The sequence below is a fragment of the Podarcis raffonei genome, chromosome 10 (assembly GCF_027172205.1).
Source record: "Podarcis raffonei isolate rPodRaf1 chromosome 10, rPodRaf1.pri, whole genome shotgun sequence".
Classification (NCBI taxonomy): domain Eukaryota; kingdom Metazoa; phylum Chordata; class Lepidosauria; order Squamata; family Lacertidae; genus Podarcis; species Podarcis raffonei.
The window spans coordinates 58,436,920-58,463,036 of record NC_070611.1 but is presented as its reverse complement, the minus strand read 5'-3'; the positions used below and the strand labels follow the sequence as shown (position 1 = coordinate 58,463,036).

The following is a 26,117-nucleotide window of genomic DNA, read 5'->3' as shown; positions in this document are numbered from 1 at the left end:
CTTGGGGCAATAGCAGGGACAGGCTAGAGCAGGATGGTCCAACACCCTTTAGAGGCCTTTTTTAGCAGTCCCTGGCAACATTTGATGCCCCACCTCCTTGCAGCTATTGTGCTGCCTTGAGTAAGCAAGGTGCTGGGCTTTGAGAAGGAGGCATGAGGGCTCTGACAGGGTCCTAGAGTCTTCCAGCCTCCTCTCCGAAGCCTAATTAGAGCTTTCCCAGCTTTGGGAAGGAGGCGAGAGCGCTCTAGTGCCTTCTTCAAAAAGCTCAGTGCCTCGCTTACTGGCTTTGGGAAAGCAGCAAGAGGGTTGTGTATGTTTCTGTATCAAAGTATGGCCTTGCACTCCCCACCCTGCATGTGGCAAGGCAGTGTGTGGCCCGTGGGTTCTGTGTTGAAGGACTCTTGTGGCCCACTTGTTATGAAAAGGTGGGCCACCCTGGGCTAGAGTATTAGGAGTAATTCAGAGCAGAACTTCAGTCAATTTTAAAAGGTATATTTAAGTTTCTTATTAGACATTTTGAACAATACAATTAAAGTGACATTCAAATGAAAGAAGGGGGAGGGAAATTGGTTAAGGTGTTTTGACCATATAAGTTCAAAATGCAAATATACTGGACTGTCAACTACAGTGTGTGTGTGTGTCTACACACACACCAGACAAGCAGTTTTAATCAGAAAAGAGAATCTGCAGGGGTTGGTTTTTTAAAAAAAGAAAAAAAGAAAAACACCTTCCATAAGCACAAATATTTCTAGCTAATTGATGCTCTATTACCAATATTAAATTATAAGCAAGTGAGTGGCCTAATCCCAGTACAATATCTCCCACTTCCTTGACTGGATTGTGTAAGAGAAATAACAGCAGCTCAAGCATCAGCAATGGTTGAAAAGACACCAGAAGGCAAATATTTGTAACACTAGACCAAAGAATTTTGATTTTATGGATCACTGCACGGCACTCTAGAGCCAATCAGAAGCTGAAATACTTTTTGTATTTTCCCCAGAGTACAGGGCGTTGGGAGTATTAACATAGAGAAAAATAGGAAACAATATAGAGAGAGGAGGACTGGCATTCAGCAGCAAAATAGTGGCATGCAGAAAGCAATAAAGTAAAATGTACAAAAGGTATAAAAAGGAAATGTTAAAACAAGCATACTTCCTGGTCATGGTGCTTAGTAAAGAAGTGCCTTACTTCAGTAATACAGAATGTATCACCAAGACATACATGATATGAGAGCTTTTACCTCAGGTTTCACCCTTTCTAACGTACATGAAGTACAGTATGACCAGTTTGGTCTTTTACCATCAAAATATATGTGGTCCAGGGTCCAGGACCCATCACAGAACATTCACTCTGCTGGAAGTAATGTACAAGGAACGAACAAGTGATTTAGGCAGACCTAAGGTTTAATGGGCCATCACTTGGCAAAGAGAAGGTCCTTCATAAGGAAGGAAATATTCACTGAGAAATTCACATTTCATTAACACAGGATGGAAAGATCAAAGTGATAATTTGGTTGATACAGAAATTATGTCTGCCTACACATGGAATAAAATACAGAATATCTAATAAAGAATATCTAAATAGGGCAAATAAGGCAATTTCCTTTATAATTAGATCTTTTTTTATTTAAGGAGAAATAGGTCATTTTTTAAAACAGACTCTCTCATGCACAGAGAAGTATGCCATCAATGCAAACTTCAGAGTGGGATAATATGACAATATGAATGCCCTTGCTCCTATGTGAACCATAAAGGAGCTAAATTCCTTTTCTGAATAAAAAGAGGAAACCATTCTTCAACTCTGCCTAAGTTGCCAGACCTGAAGAGGAGAACTAGCAGCTGTAGCTTGTTAAGAGTGCTAGAAAAATGAAGGAAGCCATGCAAATAACAAACAGAGCCTTGCTGGCATGGGAGAAGTGTTCCTGAGAAGGAAAAGGAGTTGTTCTGTGGTCTTCTAATCCACGAGATATTTGAACCAGGCCATGGGAAAACGAGGAACTAAACAACTGAATGTCTGGCTTTTGCAAGGGCCTACATATTGGCACCAAACATTGTAACCAGTAGGAGACCTGTTTTCAATCCCTTCCGGCATCTGGACCACTAGTTTGATGAAGCTGCCCTGTGGCTAAAGCAGCAGCTTATTTTACTCTTTAACAGTGAAATGTTTACTTAAGTTATAATCACTTCTCTGTGTGAAGATGGCAGCTCAACATGAAGTAGATTGCCTGACTTGTGGGCGAGTTTAACTGGCGAATTGAAAGCCCACTGGAAAGCTTCAAAACATTTCCCACTATTAACTTGCATTAGCTCCTGGGTACAAACTTCAGAAATGCTTGGTAAAAATGCACTGGAAAAATAGAAATGTGTCAAGCCACAGTACTGTATTCCAAAAGTGAATCCCTGCTTTAAAAAAGCAAGCTGATTCCAGGTATTGAACCCCGTTTTCTAGTATGTTTTGGCTCATTTTGCCAATTTCCAATAAGGAAGTAACTCAGCTTAAACGGCTTCCAAAGAAGAGAAGGTAAGCCCCTTCTGTTTATTCAGAATTCTTGAATGGGAGGGGTCTCCCCATTTCCCCCACTAGCATTCAGAACAGTCACTGGATGCAGGAGAGGCTTTAGGAACTGCCTTGCTCCATGCTTTTAGGGAAGGGGACATTGCTCTTTGGTAGAGCACATATTTCACCAGCAGAACATCCCAGGTTCATTCCTTGGCATTCCCAATTAAAAGAGACAGGTAGCAGGTGATGTCACAGTAGCCAATATTGGTTTAGATGGATGCATATTAAGACCTGGTTGGTAGAAGGCACTGACCTATGTTCCTGTGAAAGGACAAAGGAGCAAGAGCTGCCACCGCTATCCCATGCTCACTTTTCTAAATTGCTTGGCTTTTTGTTAATTCATTTTATTTATCACATTTATATCCCAAATTTCCTCCAAGGAGCTAAAGAAGGAATACTGCACATGTTTCTTTTCCTCCCCATTTTATCCTCACAAAAGGTAAAAAGGTAAATGACCCTGTGAGGTAGGTTAGCCTGAGAGACAACTGGCCCAAGGTTACCCAATGAGTTTCATGGCTGATTTGAACCCTGGTCTCCCAAGCCCTATTCCAACACCTACATCACACAAAATCTTCATTTGCATTGGAAACTGATCTGCCCCAACTTGGCAAAATCTTAGTTGATAATGGATAAAATCAAGAGTTAATATCACAGCTGTAAACTTTTAAAGGCTATACAGGCTCTGGTGTTCAGCCCTGGCCTCATTTTCTCATCATAACCTTTGAAACTAACCCTACATATCGTCTTCCATTTACTATCTATGTGACAAGTTTGGGCTGCAAATTAATATAAAGAGTCATTCTTAGCGATGGCTCCTCAACAATGGAAAGCTCAAGTTACAGCATTTGCCGTAATTGATGCAAGAGCAATTTCAGTTGCATTTTGATGGCTTGAGATAGGTAGAATTTTAATACTGGAGCCACTCCAAGCTGCTGCATCAGAGCACAACATATCCTCCCAACAGTCACAATAACAGGGATGTCAAGATAGCAAGGCCATAGGGTTACACAGGGCTAGCTTGCAGAAAGATTATTTTTGGACAGAACAGTGGGGAATGTAAACAGAAATGAGACTTCTTCGTACCTTTAGCAATTTACAGTCTAAATGATTGGTCTCGTGCATTCTTTCATCTGATAGCTTCAACAGGCAACAAGAAGCAGAATGGTGGAAAACAGTAAATTGAAGAAAGAGGGGAAAGCATGCAATTAAAATCAGAAAGAGCAATTAAAGAGTTTAAGTAGTACCAACATGCAGAGAGCAATTCAAATCTAGGACTGGTAACACTTTTAATACATTAAAGGATTCATCAGACTCTAAACAAAAACAGAGGTGCACATCATCACAATTTTCACTTTTTGCTTCTCACACAATTTTCTGTTTCTCACACAACTTTTAAACACATGGAAAAATTAGAACCCTTACAGTGAAAATATGGGAATAGTGCATCCTTAAAAGCAAGCAAGCAAGCAAGCAAACCCCTCACTTGCAAACTTTTGATGCAATTACAACACAAAGAACATGATACAGCTATTACTGAGCAGTGCTAGTGACTGCATTAAGGCTAAACACAGGGAACCTATGATCCTCCAGATGTTGCCAGACTCCCAACTCTCCTCACCTCCCAGGCTTAAGCAGCATGGCCAACGGTTAGCAATAATGGGAGTTGTAGTACATCGTCATCCACATCTCTACACTAAATATTGATTTAGCTTAACTGTGATTTGTTTGCAGTCCAGACCCATGCCACCCAAACTTCCAACTGAAACCATTACTCGAAGAAGGGGGTTTGAGAGTCCTGGCTTGCATTAGTCACTGCTTGCTGCTATATCTAAGCCGAGTTCATTTTGGTATTCTGCTCCATATGATCTCTTGGCTACAGAGGTACGAAACAAGAGCACTTAGAATCCGAAATTGGTCACAAGGATAGGAGATTCTTGCTGGTGCTTACCAGACCTGCCCCTTCCCCTTCCTGGCAACAGGCCCCATTCCCCACCTATCTAATGCTCCACAACAAACTTTCAAGAAGAAAAAAATGTAAAGGGGAAAACAGGTGATTATATGAATATTTATCGAGGAGAGCTGAACCACAACTTTGCTCTTACAACCCATCCCTATTTTTTAAGGAAATTCCCCCAAAACAGCTTGAAAAGATGTACACATGGGAGGCATGGCCACAAAGGAAAGAAGATGGCTGCTTAAACTCTAAGCTTTGCTCCAAGGCCCAGAAAAATAGCTTAGAGCAAAAGCCCCTGCCATCTAAAAACAAACAAACCCTCAAAGCTTTAAGAAAGGAGAGGGTAACACAAAAAGATCCAGAAAAGGTGACAACAAAAGACTTCACTCAATTCTTCATGTCCCGAGACAGAAGGCTCACTTTAACAAAGCACTAATGCAGGCTACAGCCAAGATAGCACCACCCTCTTCCTTGCTGGAGAAAGAAAATGGTAACAATATCTTAAGAAAATAATTTCCAGCACAAGTAAAATAATAATAATAATATTTATAGCCTGCCCATCATAAAGGAGCTTATTAAAAAATACTTTAAAACTTAACCTGAGGCTTATCTCCATAACTTATAAAAACAGCCCGGTTATGGTGATGCGGGATCTGGCTTCCAAAACACTGGGGGAAAAAATATCTATGTGCTTGCACAATTAAACTGCAAGAAGGTAAAGGTACCCCTGACCGTTGGGTCCAGTCGTGGACGACTCTGGGGTTGCGCGCTCATCTTGCTCTATAGGCCGAGGGAGCTGGCGTACAGCTTCCGGGTCATGTCACCAGCATGACTAAGCTGCGTCTAATGAACCAGAGCAGTGCCGTTTACCTTCCCGCCGGAGTGGTACTTATTTATCTACTTGCACTTGACGTGCTTTTGAATTGCTAGGTGGGCAGGAGCTGGGACCGAACAACGGGAGCTCACCCCGTCGCGGGAATTTGAACTGTCAACCTTCTGATCGGCAAGCCCTAGGCTCTGAGGTTTAGACCACAGCGCCACCCGCGTCACTTTCTTTACCCTTCCCCAGTTCCTTGACTCTCATCCACCCAGCCCACTCCTCCCAAGTCCCCTTCCTAACATCCCAACCCTTATCTCCCACTTCTGCACCCCATTCAGCTCTCCCCTACCCCCCTGCCCATGTCTTGCAAAGGAAGGAATTACATTTTTTTCTATCCTTCAGGCCATACTATGCTGTAGTGCACCGTATTAAACTACACCACCACCTTTAATTCTGAAATAAGGACATCTCCCAAATTCGTTCTCCAGCCAAAACCAAACAAGTTGTAATGTGAAGTGGGTGACAGCAGAGCCCAGATATCTTTAACTCTTACATTATGCTTTATAACCCCCCCCCCCCCCCGCTTTATATTATATGCAGAATGTTTAGAATATTTGTAAGCCTTTAACCAATTTCCCCCTGCCATGGTTGGCAGGATCGGAAGTCTTCCCAACCACCGGACCAAACATATCAGTTGGAAAAATGTGTTACTCTGACTAGAGGTCAGAGATTTGTTCATTATATATTATAATTTACTAATTGTTAGGAGCCCAAAAGGGAAAACTTTAACATGCCTCAAATAAAAAGGTAAAGGGAACCCTGACCGTTAGAGTCGCGGACGACTCTAGGGTTGGGGCGCTCATCTCGCTTTACTGGCTGAGGGAGCCAGCGTACAGCTTCCGGGTCATGTGGCCAGCATGACTAAGCTGCTTTCTGGCAAACCAGAGCAGCACACAGAAATGCTGTTTACCTTCCCACTGGAGCGGTACCTATTTATCTACTTGCACTTTGACTTGCTTTTGAACTGCTAGGTTGGCAGGAGCAGGGACCGAGCAATGGGAGCTCACCCCGTTGCGGGGATTCAAACCGCTGACCTTCTGATCGGCAAGCCCTAGGCTCTGTGGTTTAACCCACAGCGCCACCCGCATTGTTGCATATATGAATTATAATAATAATTTGTGGGCATGGCTTCATTAGAACCCACCTTTCATGAGTTTGGACCGAGAAAGGCAAAAATGAGAGTACCCACCATCTGTAGCTTTATCTACAGGCAAGGAACCTTGACTTGACAATGTAAACATGAACCCTGCTGTACAGTACAATCTATAGTTAAGAACAGTCTTGCCTATGTTCTATGTGAGAATTTCATTGCAGGTGATGGTGGTGGTGCAAGTGTGCTTGAAGAGCAACCATGAGATGATGTTACACCTGCTGTGCTAAAAAAAAATTCTGAAACATTTACTAAGCCTGACTAGTGGATGAAATGCAATCTAGTACATATGGCGCAATAGAGACAAGGGACTAGAGAATCAATAGTGAGGGAAACACTCTAGTAAGCGCATAAAGAAAACCATTTACTGCCTGCTCTTGCTGTTACATTAAAGTATTTGCTCTATTGGTACGTCAATACCATGCATTATTTTTTAAAACAGAGAGTACTTGAGTACTTACCACTAAAAAAGAAGCAGTTGCCTTAGCACACTGGCCATCACACCTTGGAAATCTGTCCTCTGATATAATTTGTCACCGCAGAAGTGAGCATAGCCCCCCCCGCCCCCCAGTAAGAAATTATGTATTTATTGCTGTCAAAACTATCAGTTTCCCCTGAAGAACTGCTCTAGTACTCTTTCAGAAGGAAGCAAACACTGTTTTGAAAGTCCTACATTATATTTTTGCTTGGGTACCTTTCCACAAACTGTCCGAGTCACTATTTTAAAGCACAAGCGCTTGAAATGCTAGTGGTAGTCCTTCTGTGCTACAGTGTTCCTGTGCTGTTTGTGCCATCCCCCAAAAGAGCAATGGCCAACACAGAACTCCAAGCTCTTGAGATCAAAATGGTTTGTGGAAACAGCAGAGAGGAGGAGGGTGCTGCATCATGTGAGATCCTGAAGGACAGCCATGGAAGCCGCGGCAGAATGCTGCATATGTCTGCTGAAGTAACATGGAAGCACATGGACGTTGTTGCTCATTGCTCTAATGTACAGAAACTCGTTATATGCTGTACAGTGCCTGTTGAAAGGGCACAAATGGTGATGATCACCACCACCATGACAGAAGACCATGAAATTATATCAACTATGAATAGATGAGTCATCCTGAGAAGAGTCAGATTGGCTGCCGCTATCTGATGTGGAGAAATGGGCAACCTTGAGTTCGTCTTGTGCAATATTTAACAAGGTGGCAGAGATCAGTCCAATATTACTGACACAGGATGCTGTCTTATGCTGTGCTGTGGTTGGTGGGAATGCAGGACAGAGTCTTCTTGGTTGCACACTCACTGTGGAACGCCCTTCCCTCAGAAGGCTCATCAGATTCCTTCTTTATTATCCTTTTGCCAAGTGGTAAGGACCACCCTTTTCCTTTATGCCTTCGATATTGTTTGATCTTCTCCCATTGTTTGGTTTTTAAGCTGCTTGGTTTTGTTGTCAATTCTGTTCATGCTTTCTCTGCTACATGGTTATTTTATTTAATCACTTTTTTGGTGTTTCCTTTTATTGTTCTTTTTCTTTGTTGTATGCTGCTTTGAGCACCCTATGTTGAGTAAGAAACTAGCTCATAGATTGGTAATAAAATAATATCCTTTTAAAATAAGTATAAGTAGCACTGCCATTTCTAATGATGAAATGTTTTCCCAAAAGAGATTAAGGAATAATTTTCCACTACCAATTGTGGTTATATAGAAACAGTCCACATGAGGTTTCTTCAATACTTACTTTTCAAAGAAAGATAATCTCATATTAGATTTTATCCAGTTCACCCACTGCTTTGTATGAATCTTTGATAATTTTGAATCCAAAATCCTTTTATTTACTTTCAAAAAGTGTCTATGGCTATTGTGCAAAAGGCACTAAAATGTTAAAGAATTTAGCTGAGAAAATCTTCAGAATGAAAAAAGTGACTTCAGTCTTTTTTCTGATGTCAGCATTGTTTCAATGGAAAGGGGAGGTTATGGGTGAGGGAAGCAGCAGTTATCAGAATATGTTTCTAAAAGGGCTTAAATGCAAGATACAAAAACCTGTTTAATGATAGCTGTTCTCATACTGGTATATTTTACTGAGTGGAACTTGAAGGCACTATTTAGAGGATTCATTTTCAGATTTCAAAGAAGCTTAAAATATCTGGTGGGAAATTACTTGAAAATGAACTAAATAAAAAAGTCTACCAAGGGCTTTAGGATTCTCTGATACAATGCTAAACAAATCAAGTTACAATACCTAACAATGTTGCCTAGATAGCAACAGCAGTGACTATAATTACGCAGACCTGTTTTTCAGACTGTATCCTGGCTGATTCTTCTTGAGCTAACACCATTTCACGCTCTGCCGTTATTTGCACACTCTCCCTGAGTGCCTCTTCTAGCTCCTCAATTCGATCATCCTTCTTATGCAGACTGTCCTGGAAAATGATAGGAGACCAGATAAAGTAGCTTGGATTTAAAAAGCCAGCAAGCCAAGTGCTACGTCAACCATAAGTTACTCTCCCGTGATGTAATTCCACAAGCACAAATCTTCGCATAGAGGAAGGGAGAAGTTGTAAGTGAAGGCAGAGCTGGAGAAGGTAAGCATCACAGCAAAGGAGAAAGATAGCAAACCAAGAGATCAGTGCTAGAAGTGCCGTTTGTGTAAAGAACAGCTAGAGCAGTTGACAGATTATGTGCAAAAGATGCAGATTCACATGCAGCTCCATAGCAGGTTAGTACGCAGATGTTGTGGTATAGCAGCAAGCATTCAGAATCTCTTCTCAGGCACGCGCAACCTGACAGGCAAGGCATAGAAAACTGGAAGGAGTGCAACTTGCAGTTAGTGATTTGCTTGGAGACTAGAGCTCCTTTTTTTTCTATATGGAGAGTGATACAAAGCACCATCCGATTAAATCAACATGGCAAAGGGTCTATGTGAGATGGAAAGACGAAGGCCAGAGTGTCAAATAAGCAGTATTTGAAACATTAGGAACTGATTCTCTTCAGAATGAAATCTCTTACATATGTAAACCATGTTGTCATAGACCAAAATGCTACATCAGATGCTTATTTAATGTTTGAAACATCTAGTACAAAAACAAGAGATCTTTAGGCTATAGACTAGGAAATGTTTTTACACAAATATATGAATGTTGTCAGCTTCTGAAACTGTAACTCAGACACAAACATGAGTTGCCACTGCTTGCTTGTTATCCAAGGAGTGTTTTAGGTTCAACTAAATGACAGAACATTGTCTTCTTTCCAGTTTCACACTACTTCATTGATCTCATCCACCATGAATGTATGATTATCAGGAAGGGTCTGCCAGGCTTCTCTGAAGTTCACAACTAGCATATCATATAGCAACTAATAAGCACTAAGAAATAAAGCAGCAGCAAGTTAGCATCCTCTAAGAATCCTCCCACGGTTTCTGATTTGTCATTTCAACTCTGAGGAATGGTGGTGCTGTCTGTCTGGAAAGAGGACTGGTTTGGCACCATTCACTTTGTTAATCGCTAAAAATATTTAAATGGTCATGATATTTGCAAGATCTTGTATTCGTGAGGATGGTGCACCTCAGCAAACTACTACAAGTACTGCCAAATGTACACAGTTCTCTCAGACTCTTTCTGTACAGAGAGGTTCTTGACTTATGAGAGAAGAACACAAGCCTTGTGTTGTGATGAGAGGACAGGAAAATCTTGATGTTTGTACTAATACACACATAGTGGAATAGAGAAAAAGGAGAAAGCAACATCATCTAACACAGGAAAAATTGTCCAGATGCTACTCAAGTGAACGTCTCAACAAAGAAGATGATCTTCATACACTGGCTACTCCAGCATCAAGAACATTGTGCTTACTTTCTATATCTTCTGAAGCAGTGTTGATTAAACCCTTCTAATGTTGTTACAGGTGCTTAGAGTTAGAATTACCCTACCCAGTCTGCAACAGACAGTCCTCGAAAATTATAGTGTGCAGTTCTAATTGCAGCAGACATGGAAAATACTCATTAGGTTGTCTATGTTATGTCAGAATCCAGACTGTCATATTCAGAATCTTCAGTGGTGTCTCCACTTCTACTCTATAGAAGAATGTGTGTCTGGTTAAAGCTGAGCAACTGCATAGAAGGAAGCATAGTATAATGGAGGTATAGCTGTGTTTTTCATCTGAGATAAGCGGCAAGCATTTGCAATTCAAGTACATGTAGTAAGTTTCCCTATTCAAAAGTATTAACTCTGTGGGACACTCTAATTCTACTGAAAATCCAGAAAATGATCAAGTAGTGCAACAATCAATTCCATCTTAATACTGTAATGTAATCAATATGGAAATGTAGCAATATATTTTGAATATTAATGTTACTCATATATTATCACTTAAATAAACATTCAATGAATCTGAAAAGGCTAAGCAAATGCAGATAGTAAACAAAACAGATGTGTATAGCAAAACAAGCAACTATTAATAAATCATCACCAAACAAAAGCCATTCCTGCGCCTAAGTTTTAACTTGGTGATACATTATTTTTCCAGGATACGCCTTTTTGGAGGTGGGTGGGTGGGTGGGTAGAACATGAAATTTTCCCTAACTTCCAATTCCAAGACTGTTCCACACTGGCCTCTAACAAAGAGAAAGGTGTACAATGCATACTCATGATGCTGGATGATGTTTTCTTAGTAACAAAGAGCACCTTGCTTAACAGAGCCTGAGAACGTGTCCCACTTTCTTTGCATCCTATTATTAAAAATGAAACCTATGATTATTCAATGGTAGTGGCAATGTCAGCGGAGGAAGCTCCCACATATTTTTTCATAGAATTCAGATGCAACTCTGGATGAAAGACTAGTGATTTTTAAAGTGCCAGATTCTATTCCTTGCAGCCAATAGACTATGTGGGAACAGAAGGAGTCAGTATGATCATTTTGTGAACCCTAATTGGTATCTGGGTTTGGATTAAATGAAAATTAAAAGGCACATTATTAAGCACATTAAGAAGCTTGTTTTGTACTCAAAACCAGAGGGGGGGCTATTGGAGTTTGCCTCATATTTATGATAAGCATTATGAGCTACTGATTCATATTAGGTGACATCTCATTCTAAATGCTACTGTCTACGTACCTACTAGAAGCCATGAGAAGGAAAAAAGAGAGGGGATTAGTTTTTTATCTTCCTGTTAGAGAAGCAAACTCTCATGTATAAAGCTCTTATAAGAGAACTAAAGATGGACAATATTATAAATCCATTTTAATTGGTTCATTTTTAGTCCAGGTAAATTGAGTTAATTGTCATTATTGCTGGTTTTATTCCTCCAATCCTCTTATTGTTCTTTCCAAATGTCAAGCTTCCATCATCAGAAACTCCCGTATAAATGAACACTTTGATATTTGACTCGGAAGAGACAAACCACATGCCTATTACAGACAGTGCAGTAAGAGCTTGGAAGCTTGTTTATTTGGCTGGATTGCAGATGGCTAGTTTAAGAAAATAGGGATCATATTTTTAAGCACTACATAATGAATTATTAATTCCAGCCAAAACCACAAAAGCCAAAATTATTTAAAATTGGTGCTTCTGTGTACTAACCCCAAAACCGGCAATGGTTGCTTACAGTATATCTATTTCTCCCTGTGCTTACTTTTTTATTTAACTAATTAGCTCCCAGGAGAATAAAGGAAAACTAGTTGTGTTGGATAAGCTGACTGGATTCTTGCTGGAGAAGAGTGGGGACAGAATTTTAACGAAAATATTCTGAGTGAGCAACTTTATTAGCTCACCATTGGAAGTGAACTTAGGCCTTACAAATCTCTTCCTCTGGGCCACCTTTCCCAAGGTCTAAGCTCTTGGACTAAAGACTGTGTGTCTTAAAGAGCCAACCCTGCAGACAAAAAATGGTTCACCTTTCTCTGGTGGCCTGCTCCCTGCATCTTTGGGGAGGTGTGGTAGCATATGGAGCATTTGATTCTCTTACAAGTCAGGCTTAGGGGAGGGTCCTAACTCAGGTTCTAGGCAACCAGCCTCAGGTTCCATGGATTCTGAGCCACTAGCCTTAGATTCTGTTGGCTCTGAAATACCAGCATCAGGAGGCTGCTCCAATTCCCCAGGTGGTGGTACAGAGCCAGAGACTAAGCTGGCTCCTTCACTGAGCTTGAGGGCATGACAAATATCCCCCTAGTCACTGTAATAAATATGATTTTATGATTAACTGCATCCTTATGGGATTCAGAGCAAGCTGATTTGATGTTTTAAAATTACATATCTATATATATCTACATGCCCATACTCACACACTCACACTAAACTACTGATATAATTAAACTGGACCTGCTACTAAATGGAGAAGAGACATGTCCAAAATAAGACCACCAAAGAGGACTTATTTCACCTTCAAGTGAATTGTTATATATTTGAGAAAACTGACATTTGAATGCCATTACATACCTATATGTAAAGCATATGGCCATTATTAGATTAATGCTGAAATGGAGCAGGACATTTAAAGCCACATCTCCACTTACTTTGCAAAGCTTACAAGTAGCAACACTTAAAACTGACCTATAAAGTATGTCCCTTGAATTCTTCACTTTACCTACATTGGCAAGAGGCCCAATGAACACTGGGAATTTGTATAAGCTATGGATGATGGATGCACAAGTCCTGGTATAATGAGCAGTTCATCAGCCTTTCTTATATCTTCTACCTGTTCCACGTTAGCTTGCAACAGCTTCCCTAATGCTTGAGGAGTTATTTACACATGTACACACCAGAACCATGCCTCTTTCCCTTCCTGCCTCCCACAATCAGGCTCCAGATAGTATAGTGAATGTAATCTGTACTGGGCCTTGAGAAACTGCACAGTCTCCCTTTCCCTGCACCCTCTCTCCATGTATCTCTGTTAACCAGAAGGTTGCTGGTTTGAGCCCACCCAGAAATGACTGTGGGCAGGATTCCTGCACTGAAGGAGGTTGGACTACATGACCCTCGGTCCCTTCCACCTCTACAATTCTATGATTCCATGTGGATAGTCCACTTTGAAATGAGAATCACTCTGTTACTACAAAACATGTTTCAAATTAATAAAACAGTAAATACATTTCACCTGCTAACCCCTCAGAGAACTTTGTTCAACTAAAGTATGTTCATCAGAACACAGCTTCCATTGCAAATTAACTTGGTATTGCAGATGACTGTCACAATATGCCTACTTTATGCTGTGAAATATTCCGTGAGGAGTCACTTATGACAACATGGCACTGTGTCAGTGGCTTTACAGATGGAGGGAAATATGCAGTGAATAGGTGTGAAATTGAAGAAAATGATCCGTGCCCAAATAAACAGAAACGTAATTTTGTAACGCCAAGGATACTTACTGATACATGTGTGCTTCTCAGGTTTTCTTTACTGAACAAAAGCTAAGTCCAAGTATCTCAAAACAATTAAGCAAGATCTTTAGAAGCACCGGAAGCCAGACTCTGTAACCAACTTGAAATCGATGGCGAGTTTATAATGTTGTTCCAGTAACTTACGGCTGAAACAAAGTCCTATTTGCTCACTTACCATAAAAGGGATCAAACTGTTGAAGCTTAATAGGCCACACACTTCCAGAATCTCAGAATGCTGTGAGGGTAAAGCTCCTCCTTTAATCACAAAGCAACTCCTTTATTAGGAATAAGTCTGAAAGCGAGGAAGCAACTGAGGCAGAAATCTCAAGGAAGATGGCCCTGTGTCAGACATACAGATTCACGTTACCTGCAATTGCTGGGAACTGTCATTAAGATTGTCTTCCCGCCGTCTAGCTTCTTCTAGCATCTGTGCACTCTTTTTCTTCTCCACTTGTTCTTTATGCTTCAGATTTGCTACCTTTTTATTCTGATCTTTAATTTGCCTGTAAAGGGGAAAGCAAGTATTCAAATGCTTGTGCAAATCTACATTTGAAAGCAGAAGTTATGAAATGCAGGGTAGAACAATTCTTCTGTATTTTCAGCAATGGCGTAGATTTGGCCAAGTTATTCACTGCAGCAACCCATTTTCGGTTAAGTGACCAAAGTCGACAAAATCTTATGAAATGAAATACTTCTGCACACAATAAATTAAACAATGGCGTTCTAGAACTGGCCCCAAGGCTGTACTTGAGTTCAAAAACGGAATATGCACTATGGTGACTTTTTTTAAAGACAAGATGAGAACATGTTAAGATGAAGCCTACAGTGTTAATTCCAGGGCCGTCTTAAGAATATCCGGCACCGTGGTGCAAAGATCCCTCCGGCGGCGTCCCCCCCGTTTCCCAGAGTTGTTGACCCAGTGGCATAGCAAAGCTAGGTGGTACCCAGTGCAGATTTTTTTTGTCAAACCCCCCCCCACACACATTGAAATTATTAAAGTAGGAAAAATAAGATACAGTTGCAAGTGTTATTTTCTGGTTTATTTACTTAACATTGTGAGAATAAGCACTTAAAACCCATTTTTCCTAACTTTGTTCTCTGCAAATTTTGAAATCACATCAACTCCCAGAGTCGGTGGAGCTAGAATAAAACCCAGCCACCCCTCCAGCTGGACTCTGTCCATGGAACCAGTGAATGTGTGTGCTGCCTTCTTCCATTTCAGGGGGGTATGTGGGCTAGATGACCCTTGGGGTCCCTTCAGTCCTGCAGTTCTAGGATGCTCTGTTGCCACAGGCAGAAAAAATGTCTCAGGCCAAACAAAATGTGTGGGCACCAATCCACATGGCTTTATAAGAAGACAAGACACATTCATGGAGAGGATTGTTACCAATGGCTACCAGCCAGGATGGCTCTGCTCTGTGATGCTTCTGAATGACAGTTGCTGGGAACCGCAGGAAGGAAAAGGGCTGCTCCTGTGCTCAGATCCTGCTTGCAGGTTTCCCAAAAGGGGCATCTGGTTGGTCACTGTGAGAACAGGATGCTGGGCTAGATGGGCCACTGGCTTGATCCAGCAGCAGGCTTTTCTTGTGTATGTATGGTATTTGGGTTGCCATTTTCCCCTAAAAAGGCCTTAGCAGGGAAGGCGATGATGGCCACAGAATACAAAACCCTGAACTGACCAGGCGTATTCTGGCGTGGAGGAGTAGCCAGACAAGAGAACTGTTTGCCCACTCTGTGCACAGCAGTGACCCAGTCGTTTATGGAACAACTGTATATCTAAAGAAATTGTTTACTTTTTTTTTTGAAGGATATTGTTATTGTTTTGATTCTGTAAACCGCTTTGATTACCTTTATATTATGAAGTGGCCTGCAAATCTTTTGTTGTTGATGATAATAATACCACCACTAAATAAGCATGGTCAGATGTACATTTCAAGCTCAGTCCCTGCTGTAATTTTTAAGGTGCATGGAAATAAATGTTTTAGTGCTGTTTTACACTTAGAAGTTGTCTCCAGAGCCTCAAGCTATTCTTCAACCCACAGAATTCATAGTGTTAAGGCAAAGGAGAATTCCTTGGTAGTGGGTAGTGTTGCGGGGTTTGCACATGCTCAGTGTCTCAAAGATGTTTCACCTTGGCATTGTTATTCAGAATCTATTTTTATATTATTGTTCCCACAGGGGAGGCCCCAGGAATTGTGTTTAGTGGCCTTGACATCCTGTCTCTTGTGTAGGAATGTAAGAGGCTCCTCTTATGTGCTACACTCGGGCACTATGTGGCTCAACCACCGTGCAAAAGCTTTCTGAATGGCTCCCACCCCCGAGATGAAGAATGAGCAAAACAGAACAGTAGCCTGCAATTTAGCAAACTGCTGTTTTAAGATAAGAGAGGCTTTAAAACTGTTAGCCAAAGAATGACTATTTAGTTATGTTGAATATTAGACGTTTGGATACTCTTTGATTAGATAGTCTTTTGACCTTGTTTGCTCCAGTAGATGACCCAAAGAAGATTAGGCCATGCCTGCATCCCATCTGTTCTGCTAACAGTTAACCTAAGAGGCCTTTTTGACATTTAAGAGGCTGAGGAGCGTTCTCTTTGCAAGTATGCCATCTATGGAAGAAAAGTGGAGGTGTAATGTCAGATTTATATCACACTCTTTTTCCACCTAAAAAAGACTCCTATGTGGCCAGAGAATCAATGTATCCCAATGTTTATATTTCAGTATATATGATCTAGATTAAGTAGTTTGCAACACACACTCTCAGGGAGAATGGCCACCTTTAGAGGTTAGAGAGCAGGTTACGACTCAAATTCTGACTCATTGTCATAAGAGCTATTGTTTCATACAGTCACACCCCATGTTATGGACGCTTCAGGTTATGTGTTTTCGGATTGCGGACTGTGGGAAACCTGGAAGTACCGGAACGGTTTACTTCCGGGTTTCACTGCTCGCGCATGCGCAGAAACACCAAATCACGCTGGCGCAGACGCAGCGCTTCAGGATGTGAACGCTGCAGGTTGCGGACGTGCCTCTGTCACAGATTACGTCTGCAACCCGAGGTTCAACTGTACTGTTATTTCAATAGTTCACTGTTCTTTGGTTTTACTTCTTTACAAAATGTGTATATATGTTAACTTGCAATACATTTTTATTTGCATTATTTTCCAGTTTATAGACTTTTTAATGCACCACACCACTAATGTATTGTAATAGTAAATTAACTGCTACAAATAAAATGTGCTTAAAGATTCCTTTCCACATATTAGACTTACTCTTGAATAGTTGTAAAGATCACAGGTAACACATGTGAGGTGCACATCACCTCACATTTCAGGGCATATGCGGCTACGCACTAACTGCTACAGTGCCCATTTCTATGGTAACATGCGAAGCAGGGAAATAGTGGGGGAGCAAACTCAGCTGAGTGGCCTGCAAAAGTTCTGTCCCTCTGAACAAGAAGCTTCTTTTCAGCTGATAAAAGCTACCTGTGCAGTCCCTTTCAACATTAGTGCCAGGGCTAAATGGCATTTTGGAATCATTCCTGTATCTTTTGGGAAGAACAGGCAACAGTGTCTAAAGCATTAATTGGATGCTTTTTATAAATACAATATTTATGTTAAAATAAATTAAAACAGGCATTTTTAAAGGCAACCCCCCTATAAAGTAAATAAGAAGCAGACCCAACCTGCGATGTCATTTAAAGAGAAGATGAATTCCTCTCATCATTTATGCCTCAGACACAATTCAACAGCTAAAAAAAATCATTATGCTTTTGAAAGGAGTTAATGTAGCACTGTTAAAACGAACGCTAGCAAGTTCAAACAGTCCATTAGGAGTTCTGTTTGCGAGCTTCTTGCCACAAGTCCTCGTCATTTTCTTACACTGCTCTTCACTTTTCCATGGCATTTATAAGACAAGGCAACCAATGCCAATGAAAACAGTGCTTGTTGCTAGAAGTCATGAAAATATAACTAGCCTGTTGTATGTATGCCAGCAAGAAGCCCCAAATGGGTTTTCAGAGAGGGGTGGGTGGATTTTATATCCTGAAACCAGGAAACCCAGGTTTTAAAAACAAATTCTATGTACAGATAAGTATAGAGGAAGGGGAAGGGAAGTAGAATTGAAAATTGAGATGGGTGGATAGGAGAAGCCAACTTTGTACCTAACCATTAAAATAGGTCTCAAGAGAGTTCAAAGGTGTAGGTAAGCTCAAGAAGCAGATTAATTCTTGCCACTCTACCCAGTACTTATTTTCTCATTATTTCAATCTCAGTATTTTGCAAACTTCACAAAATTATATCATCTTCTAAACTTACTAGAGTTTCTGTGTCTATACATCTTCATCTGAAAAGTTTCCTGGGGGCTACCTAATCAGATCCTATACCTTCCCCCCAGCACCTACTCTCTACAGTAATCAGGGATTTGCAACTCCCCACTTCCCCTTTTAATGATTCTAGAAGGGTTACAATCTATCCTTTGGAAAATCCTGATTCTTAACTATTTTTCCAAAATTAGACAAATTGTTTCTGTCCCTTCCTCCATATTCTTTCCAAAAAAACTCCTTCCTTTGGGAGGCCAGCCATTTGAGAAACACAAATGTGTTCTACATGTGGTTCATTTTTAAAGGATTATTTAGAATAATTTTTTTTAGAAGCGTTAGTAGTAGACTCTTTGAAATTAATGGACATCAAATATGGACATTAAAAAGCTATACTAGTAAAACATACCAAGCACTGAAGGACCACTGGGGAATATATAAGGAAATCATTCCCTTGGTAATTTTTATTGTAATTATGAGCAGGTCACTCAGTATTGGGTCAGTTCCTACTTCAAGAGGCAGGAAGGAAAGGCTAAAATCCTCTTCCTGGAAGGTGAAGGTTCCAACCCATCTGCAGGCTCGATAAGCAATTAAACATTCAGGTAGGTAGCCGTGTTGGTCTGACACAATCAAAATAAATAAATTAAAAAATTGCCCAGTAGCACCTTAGAGACCAACTAAGTTGTTCTGGGTATAAGCTTTCGTGTGCATGCATACTTCTTCAGATACACTACTTCGTGTATCTGAAGAAGTGTACATGCACACGAAAGCCTATACCCAGGACAACTTAGTTGGTCTCTAAGGTGCTACTGGACAATTTTTTAAGCAATTAAACAGTGAGAAATCACAACCAAAAAACCTGTGGAAGAGTTGGCCTAAATCCAGCAAAAGCAATTCAGAAAGCTAGGTTGAATTTCTACCAAAGCAACACAACAGAGTAGAGCCCAGTTTTTTCAGTGTTAAACAGTGTGGAAAAGACTGCATTTCCACTCTTAACAAATATGCGAATCAGTATGCAGGGTGAGCAGAACAGTCTCTCCCTATAAGAAGAGAAATTCATCAAGCAAAAAATTATTTAGGCATTTCCCTGAACATGCAAAGCCTCCAAATATGGATGGGGACAGGGAGGTGCACACAAACTGCACCTCAAACATATTTACACAATATGCTCTCCCTCTCCCGCCCCCCCCATGTTATGTGGGTCTGCAGTGGGGTTTGTTCACACTTCTCTGTGTGACTATGCTCAAGAAAATGCAAGCAGAAGTCTCCCACAGACCTTCACTATGCAGTCAAGGGCTGAGAAGGGCATGATGTGTTGGGAGAGGGGTTTGTATATGTGCCTCTGCCCACAGTTTGAATCCTTGTTCACTAGAGCACACCTCTTCACTGTTCAAATGGCAGTAGGCCAGTCATTGCTGGAGTCTCTAACATAGAACATCTGAGGGGGACAATGAATCCCTTACAGTCACATACTTTGCTGACCCCATGTAAGTGTGGAAGACTTTTATAATGCCTTGTAAAAGGTATGAACTTGTGGCTGCATTACACATTTCTTGAGTGGAGAGAAAACTACAGAGGCACTTGTGCCCCTGAGTGAGATAGACTACAAAGTGGTGCTACAAAGAGCAATACAATTTCTCTGCTGATGGGTTAGAGTACTTGTGCAACCTCTTCTTTTAATAATGCCTAAAGATAGCAAATGGGCCCAAAAGCTGGCAAATGCTCCTCTTGCATTAGTGGCACAGAGATCGATAACAGGAACCCAAGTTCCTGAAGGTCTGAAGGTAGACGAGGTCACCACCTTGTGGAAGCCAAGCAGGTCTGGGTCGAGTTACTGCTTGGGTGGTGACCTCTTGGGAACCACACATACATCAACTTGGATTCCATGATGGAAGGAAAGTGAGATTGAAATGCGAGAAAATAAATAAAATGAAATAAATAAGTAAGTGCTATTCACTGGAACTCATTTTGGTTTAGTTTTGGTAAACCATAAAACATACATGGTTTATAGTGGGGTAGGGGGACTCTATAAGCTATATAATGACTGTCTACTTTGTCACTAATAGGTGCACATAAATCATTTGTTATTAGTCTTTTTTTAAAAAACACCCTCTGGAGGCTGTATTTGCTGGAATAATCTGATGCACATAAATTAAGTTTGAATAATAACCTCAATTATCTTTCTAATGATGTCACACTGGATAATTTGTTTACTTTGGGATATGTTAACATGACGATATATTGTAATTTAAACATTTTACATAATGGTAAATGAAAACACTGTGCTCCATCAATTTCCCTAAAAAACAACCTCTCCTGTCCCTAAATAATTTCCCATGTGGTGCTTTCAAAAGCATTGAGAGCAGTCAACAACACGGGGAGAGAATGAATGTGCATACGTGTGCTGAACCCTACAATATCTGAAAATGATTTTAAAATAATAGTACAAATATTATACTCATTTGGGCACATAAAGAATGTGAAATCTACTCTGTATACTGTACTACTGCACTGTAGATTGAACTATTGTATTGCATTGTATGTGGCTACCCTTGAAGACAGTCTAGAAGCTGCAGCTAGTGCAGGATGCCACTGCTAGACTAGAATTGCAATGGTTGCTCATTTGCTGTTTGGTCTAATTTAAGGTGTTAACTTTAGCGTGTAAAACAATAAATGACTTTGAGCTGAATACTTTTATAGCTGCTTGGTTGAACCCTATGTTCTGTGTGGAAGGTCCTTTTTGTGGGTGTGTTGATGTGCATAACCTGATACATAGTGACACAGGATAGGGCCTTCTCTGTACAGAACATCCTTCCTCTGGAGATACGACAATGTTCCTCACTGATGCTGCTGATTATTATTATTACAATTTAGTACCTACCCTTCACTCTAAGGTCCCGAGGTGAGTTACAACATTTAAAACACAACATTATCTTAAAATACAATATTGCACAATGTTAAAAACAGTCTAAAACAACTTATTAAAATAAGGTAGTTCCTACAAATATACATCTCAAGTGTCAAAAGCCAGGTTAATGATGACTTGAAGAAGACTTAAACATCTCTTTGTAATGGTGTTTGGGTGAGTGTTGTAGGCTGAATGTTTCATTTTAAACTACTGCTGAACTGTTTAGAAAGTCTAGAAAGATAGAAATAAAATTCATATTGTCCCAAGATGAGTGTTCTAAAATGTTTGGGATATACGGGTGGAATTTGAGGTTGTCCTATGCTGCTAACCTTTTGGCTGGAATTTGAAGACTGCACAAGCATGCATCTAAGTATGTCCTATATCTGGCTGATCCATGCAATATTTGGAAGGCCACCCGATACAGACATATAAGGCAATTAATATCGTGCTATAAGCTGATTGAAGAGAAAAGCAGTTATGGTACTCTATATATCCACAACCCCTGCTATTGGTCTTGCTTGTATGTTTAATTTGTTATTATTTCCAGAGGGGGCTCAGTCAACCCCTACCATTACATATTTTAAAAATAGTTTGAGGCAGAGTGAGGAAATAGAGGATACATAAGAGAAGGTATGGGGTATATACAATAATCTTATCATTGATTTGCACTTGAAGACTTTAATAAACTGTTGGCAACATGGGCATGTACTGAAACAAATTGACATATCTATGTTCTTAGAGTTGGCATATTTAAATGTAGTTGTGGAAATGCCTCCAAGTGTGAATCTGGGGCCTGTTTCAGACATTTAGGGGGAAGTCTTTGGATGGGAGGAGGAATGAGGGCTCATTTCCCTTCTCCTAAAGAAACATGGGACAGTATTCACTCAGGGTGAGCCCACTGAAATTAATGAACATGACTAAGGTCAGTCCATTAATTTCAATAGGCTTACTACCACCCATGGGATGCAGGCATGGGTGGATGGTGGGGTATGGTGATATATTGATGTAATGGCAGAATGACAAAGAGGTCATACTACACTCACTGGTCTTGTTACCAATATGGTGGAGGGGAGAACTGTGAAGGCTTTTTTGCCCCTGAGCTTTTGAGCAGTTACATACCTACATACGTACATACGTATGTACGTACATACATACATACATACATACATACATACATACATCAAAGAGACTTTGCTCTTTGCTGAAATATTTTGAATTATTACTTTCCAAGTGTTTAGTATGCTAGGTGACATGTGCCTGAATAGCTTGAGTTGAGGAATCAGTCATGGCAAGACCCATACCTCCTGGAAAATGTGCAGAAAATTTGGGGCCAATTTCCAATTTAATGACCCACTTCTTACAACTCAGTTTTAAGAGCTGGTAGAAGACTTATGAAGCAGTTGAATTTGAGGATAGCACAGAACCAGAATATTCAAACCTTGTGAAAAATTTGTGCATATGTGCATTTGCACATGTGTGCAAGACTGCTTACTTGGCCAGTTAGCTGCAAGACAATTATTTCATTATAAACTCAGCATGGTGAGTTTATTAGTGTTACACGGAGACCATTTCTGCAATATGAACTAAAAATCAAAATATTTAAGAGGACTTTGGCTTTCAAATGCTGATTATCAGTAGGCCAGTACAGTAGCTGTCCTTAAGATATAAGAAGTTACTCTAATTCTGCTATATGCATTTCAGAGTTAGAAACTGCAACTATTTGTACTTAGAAAAACCAGCTGAACATTTTTTCTCTGGAGAATAGAGATGACTTTTTAAATTAGAGCCTTTACACCATTTCCTTTTTTATAAAACTCCTTGACAATTATGCCATTTCATTGCAAACTTCTGGCACATGCCTTTAGGGCGAACATATGTTCAGTATTGCTCATGTCTAGCTGGTGAAATGCGATAAGATCTCTTTCCTGCTGGCTTCTTACCCAACTAGAAATTAAAGCACTGTTTTGCTTGGATTTTTTTTTTTTAATTATCCTTTATGGTCTTTTGCTCCAAACTATTTCAGACCTGACTGGAAACATACCTGGCTAGAAGAACACTGGGATTTGCCAGCCCTGTCTTCCATGTTTCACCATCTTCCCCCATATGGCATTAATAAAGCCACATGCTAAATTTTCTGGGGTTCTATGGCACACTCAGGATATGAATTACTGTAACAATGTGTTTTTAATTTTTCTCCCACTAGAGGCGATGAAATCAGGTAGTGTTACTGTTATTCTTGCTTCCCAAGTTTATCCTCCTCTATATATGGGTAAGTGGAGTTATTACCAGTGGGGATGCTGATCAATAGCTCAACACAGGCTTTTGTTGTAAGTTTGGTTATACAAATATTTTTGGAACTTTAATAACTTCCTTTTGATTATTCTTGCAACTTCCAAAAAAGAAACATGTGTAACTTTGGCATAACAACCAGAGTGCTCTTTCTGACAACAGCACAGCACACCATAATATCCTAAATTAGAAATGCATCCCGCAAACTCAAAAATTTTCAAGTGTTCAAACATACATAAAACAAGTATGCACAAGTTCAAAACTAGCCTCTAAATGGTATACTTCCCCCTCAAAGCAGCCCTCTATATTTGCATAAGCATTGAAAACAATGTCCTATACAATCCTTATTTGAAAAATATGTGTACTGATCAGCTAATTTATTACTCTCTTACAATGGGATTATTTTGCAAACAGCCACAACCCGTAAGTATAGGGCAGATTTAAATCTTCGCATCGAAGACATAAAACACACACACACACACACACACACACACACAATGATTAAGACGCACGCCCAAAACTCCTGGGTCTTCTAATAGTAGGCCTTTCAATTGATTTTCCAATTACAAAGAGAAGTACCACTCAGGACTCTCTTATTTTCAGGTACTGGCTCAAAATGATAAAATTGACTAAAGTTTTAATGTCAGGTCAAAATGTCTGCCCGTGCACACAGATAAATCAATAAGGTGTAGAACAAGTGAATTCTTGAAAGATGTGGCAACACGCAGACAGTACGGATTCAAGATGGCCCATAGCCACTGTTGATACAATGTACTCACGCCTCATTGGCCTCTCCCTCACCAGGCAGAAGATGGAGAATCTGAACTTGGATGAGGTGACACAGAGGCCACAATGCAGATACTCAGCGCAGGACTAGAGGAAGCCAGCCAATGTGCTGACTGTCCCACTCTCCCCTGCTCATCATTTTGATAAGAATTTGCTAATGTCTGAACAAACAACAGTAACTACTGCCAGCACATCCAAGTTTTGTGCTATAAACTACTCTGTAGTCCAGCTCTCCTATATAGAGCGATCCCGTCTTCTACAGAAGAAAATTGAGTTTCAGTGTTTCACCACCTCAGCTGTAGATGTACCTCTCTAATAAAATCCTTAAATTAATATATACTGACCTTGAAGTGAGGCTGAACCAAGCAGCAAATCCAGGGTAGGAAATGTGAAAGAGAAAGTTAGAGAAAAGGTTAATGAGGATACACTCCAAAGTTAAGACATCAAGAAAAGTGACAAAGGAGCAGCACAGCATCAGAAAGCAAGACAAGAAAGAAAGGCAAGGCTTTTTCAACCAAAATCCTCCATTCTGGTAAACTTCCCAGCAACAAAAAGAATTAATTATAATTTTGTATTTATTTAATTTCTATGCTGCCCTATACCCGAAGGTCTCAGGGCGGTTCAAACCACCCAATTAGATTACACCATTCAACACATAAGGAGTGCTCCAGAAAATGCCTTCTTTTTGATTATTTTGTTTCCTTTCTTGGAGCAATAGTGTAAAGAAAACGCCAAAGTTTGCATGGATCAAACTGGAAAGCAACTGTCTACTGCTTGCGAGAATATTTTATGGAACATAGATGTTAGCAAGATGACAGTTCTGGGAAATCAGACAATTTTCTTCAGGCTGCCTCCCTCTCAGATTTAAAATTTATTCCAAGAAAATATCTTAATTTATCTCAACAAGAAGGCCAAAATTAAGCGAATCAATATACCACAAGCTTTCATGTGCTGCTCATAAAACTTTAAGAAAATCCAGGAACTACTTATCATTTTGTATGAACTCTTTAAACACCTAAGAACATTTTCAAGCTTGCTGTCAAGTCAGCTATATTTTAAGTCTATATAATGAGGTGCAATCTAAAAAACAATAATGAACACGCTACTTCTAGTCAGTTCCCTCCAACACTATGGACTGGTAGGCATGCTAAAGACTACCTGTTGGAGGTTACTGCATAGCCATGGGCCTCAGGAGTTCATTATTGCCTTTTTTGCTTTAATTATAACACCCTGTTTTCAGAGTTATCTATGGTCAATTTCACTGATAAATATGAGATTGACAGACAAAATCAAAGCAGCATTATTCTTCATCTTCTTGATTTAGCAAGTTGCAAAGAAAGTTTTGTGTTGTTTTTACAAGCTAAAATTATGGCTATTTAGGACAATCATTCAACACAGATCATGCTCTTCCTCATCAGGAACAATATACTGTTCCTCCTGTCCAAGACAATCATGCATGTGAGAAACAGATCACTAAATAACATATAAATGTTCAAGAAACAGTCGTGGTAACCTATCTTAAACGTACTCTAGGAAATGCAGTACAAATATTCGGATCCAGAAGTGACCACCAGAATTTTGACTTACTAGCAAAAATATGTCTTGAGTAAAAGTTAAATTCTTATTTGCTCTCTTACTCAGTTTTACTCAAGAGCTTCCTGCTACATATAACTGTAAGCCAGTTTAAGGCTACTTTAAAAAGGTTATATCCAAAACCATCAGGTTGATTTGGGTGTAATGCACATTTTTTTCAAATCGATGCACTGCCTCATTTCAAAGTCATTTCAATGGATTAAATATACCAACTATACAAATTGCTAAAAACTGAAGACTGCCACTTCAAAAGAAATGTGATTAGAAACAAAGTGGATCTGATACTTGACAGACCACCACTAATGATGCCAGTCAATTCAGCTAAAAA

The 26,117-nt window shown here is 40.0% G+C and overlaps 1 protein-coding gene across 12 annotated transcripts in view; it reads right to left on the bottom strand.

The window, feature by feature from the left end:
- Positions 1-26,117, bottom strand: part of ERC1 (ELKS/RAB6-interacting/CAST family member 1) — a 163,619-nt gene that overhangs the window by 76,088 nt on the left and 61,414 nt on the right. For 8 of the 12 annotated variants that reach the window (XM_053407141.1, XM_053407147.1, XM_053407139.1 and 5 more), the window contains 2 exons: positions 14,264-14,399; positions 8,817-8,948 (listed from right to left, as the gene is read on the bottom strand). In XM_053407141.1, coding sequence (XP_053263116.1) covers positions 8,817-8,948; positions 14,264-14,399 — 268 coding nt within the window. The remainder of the gene's footprint in view (positions 1-8,816; positions 8,949-14,263; positions 14,400-26,117) is intronic. The other 4 variants (XM_053407148.1, XM_053407150.1, XM_053407146.1 and 1 more) reach the window with 1 other exon arrangement.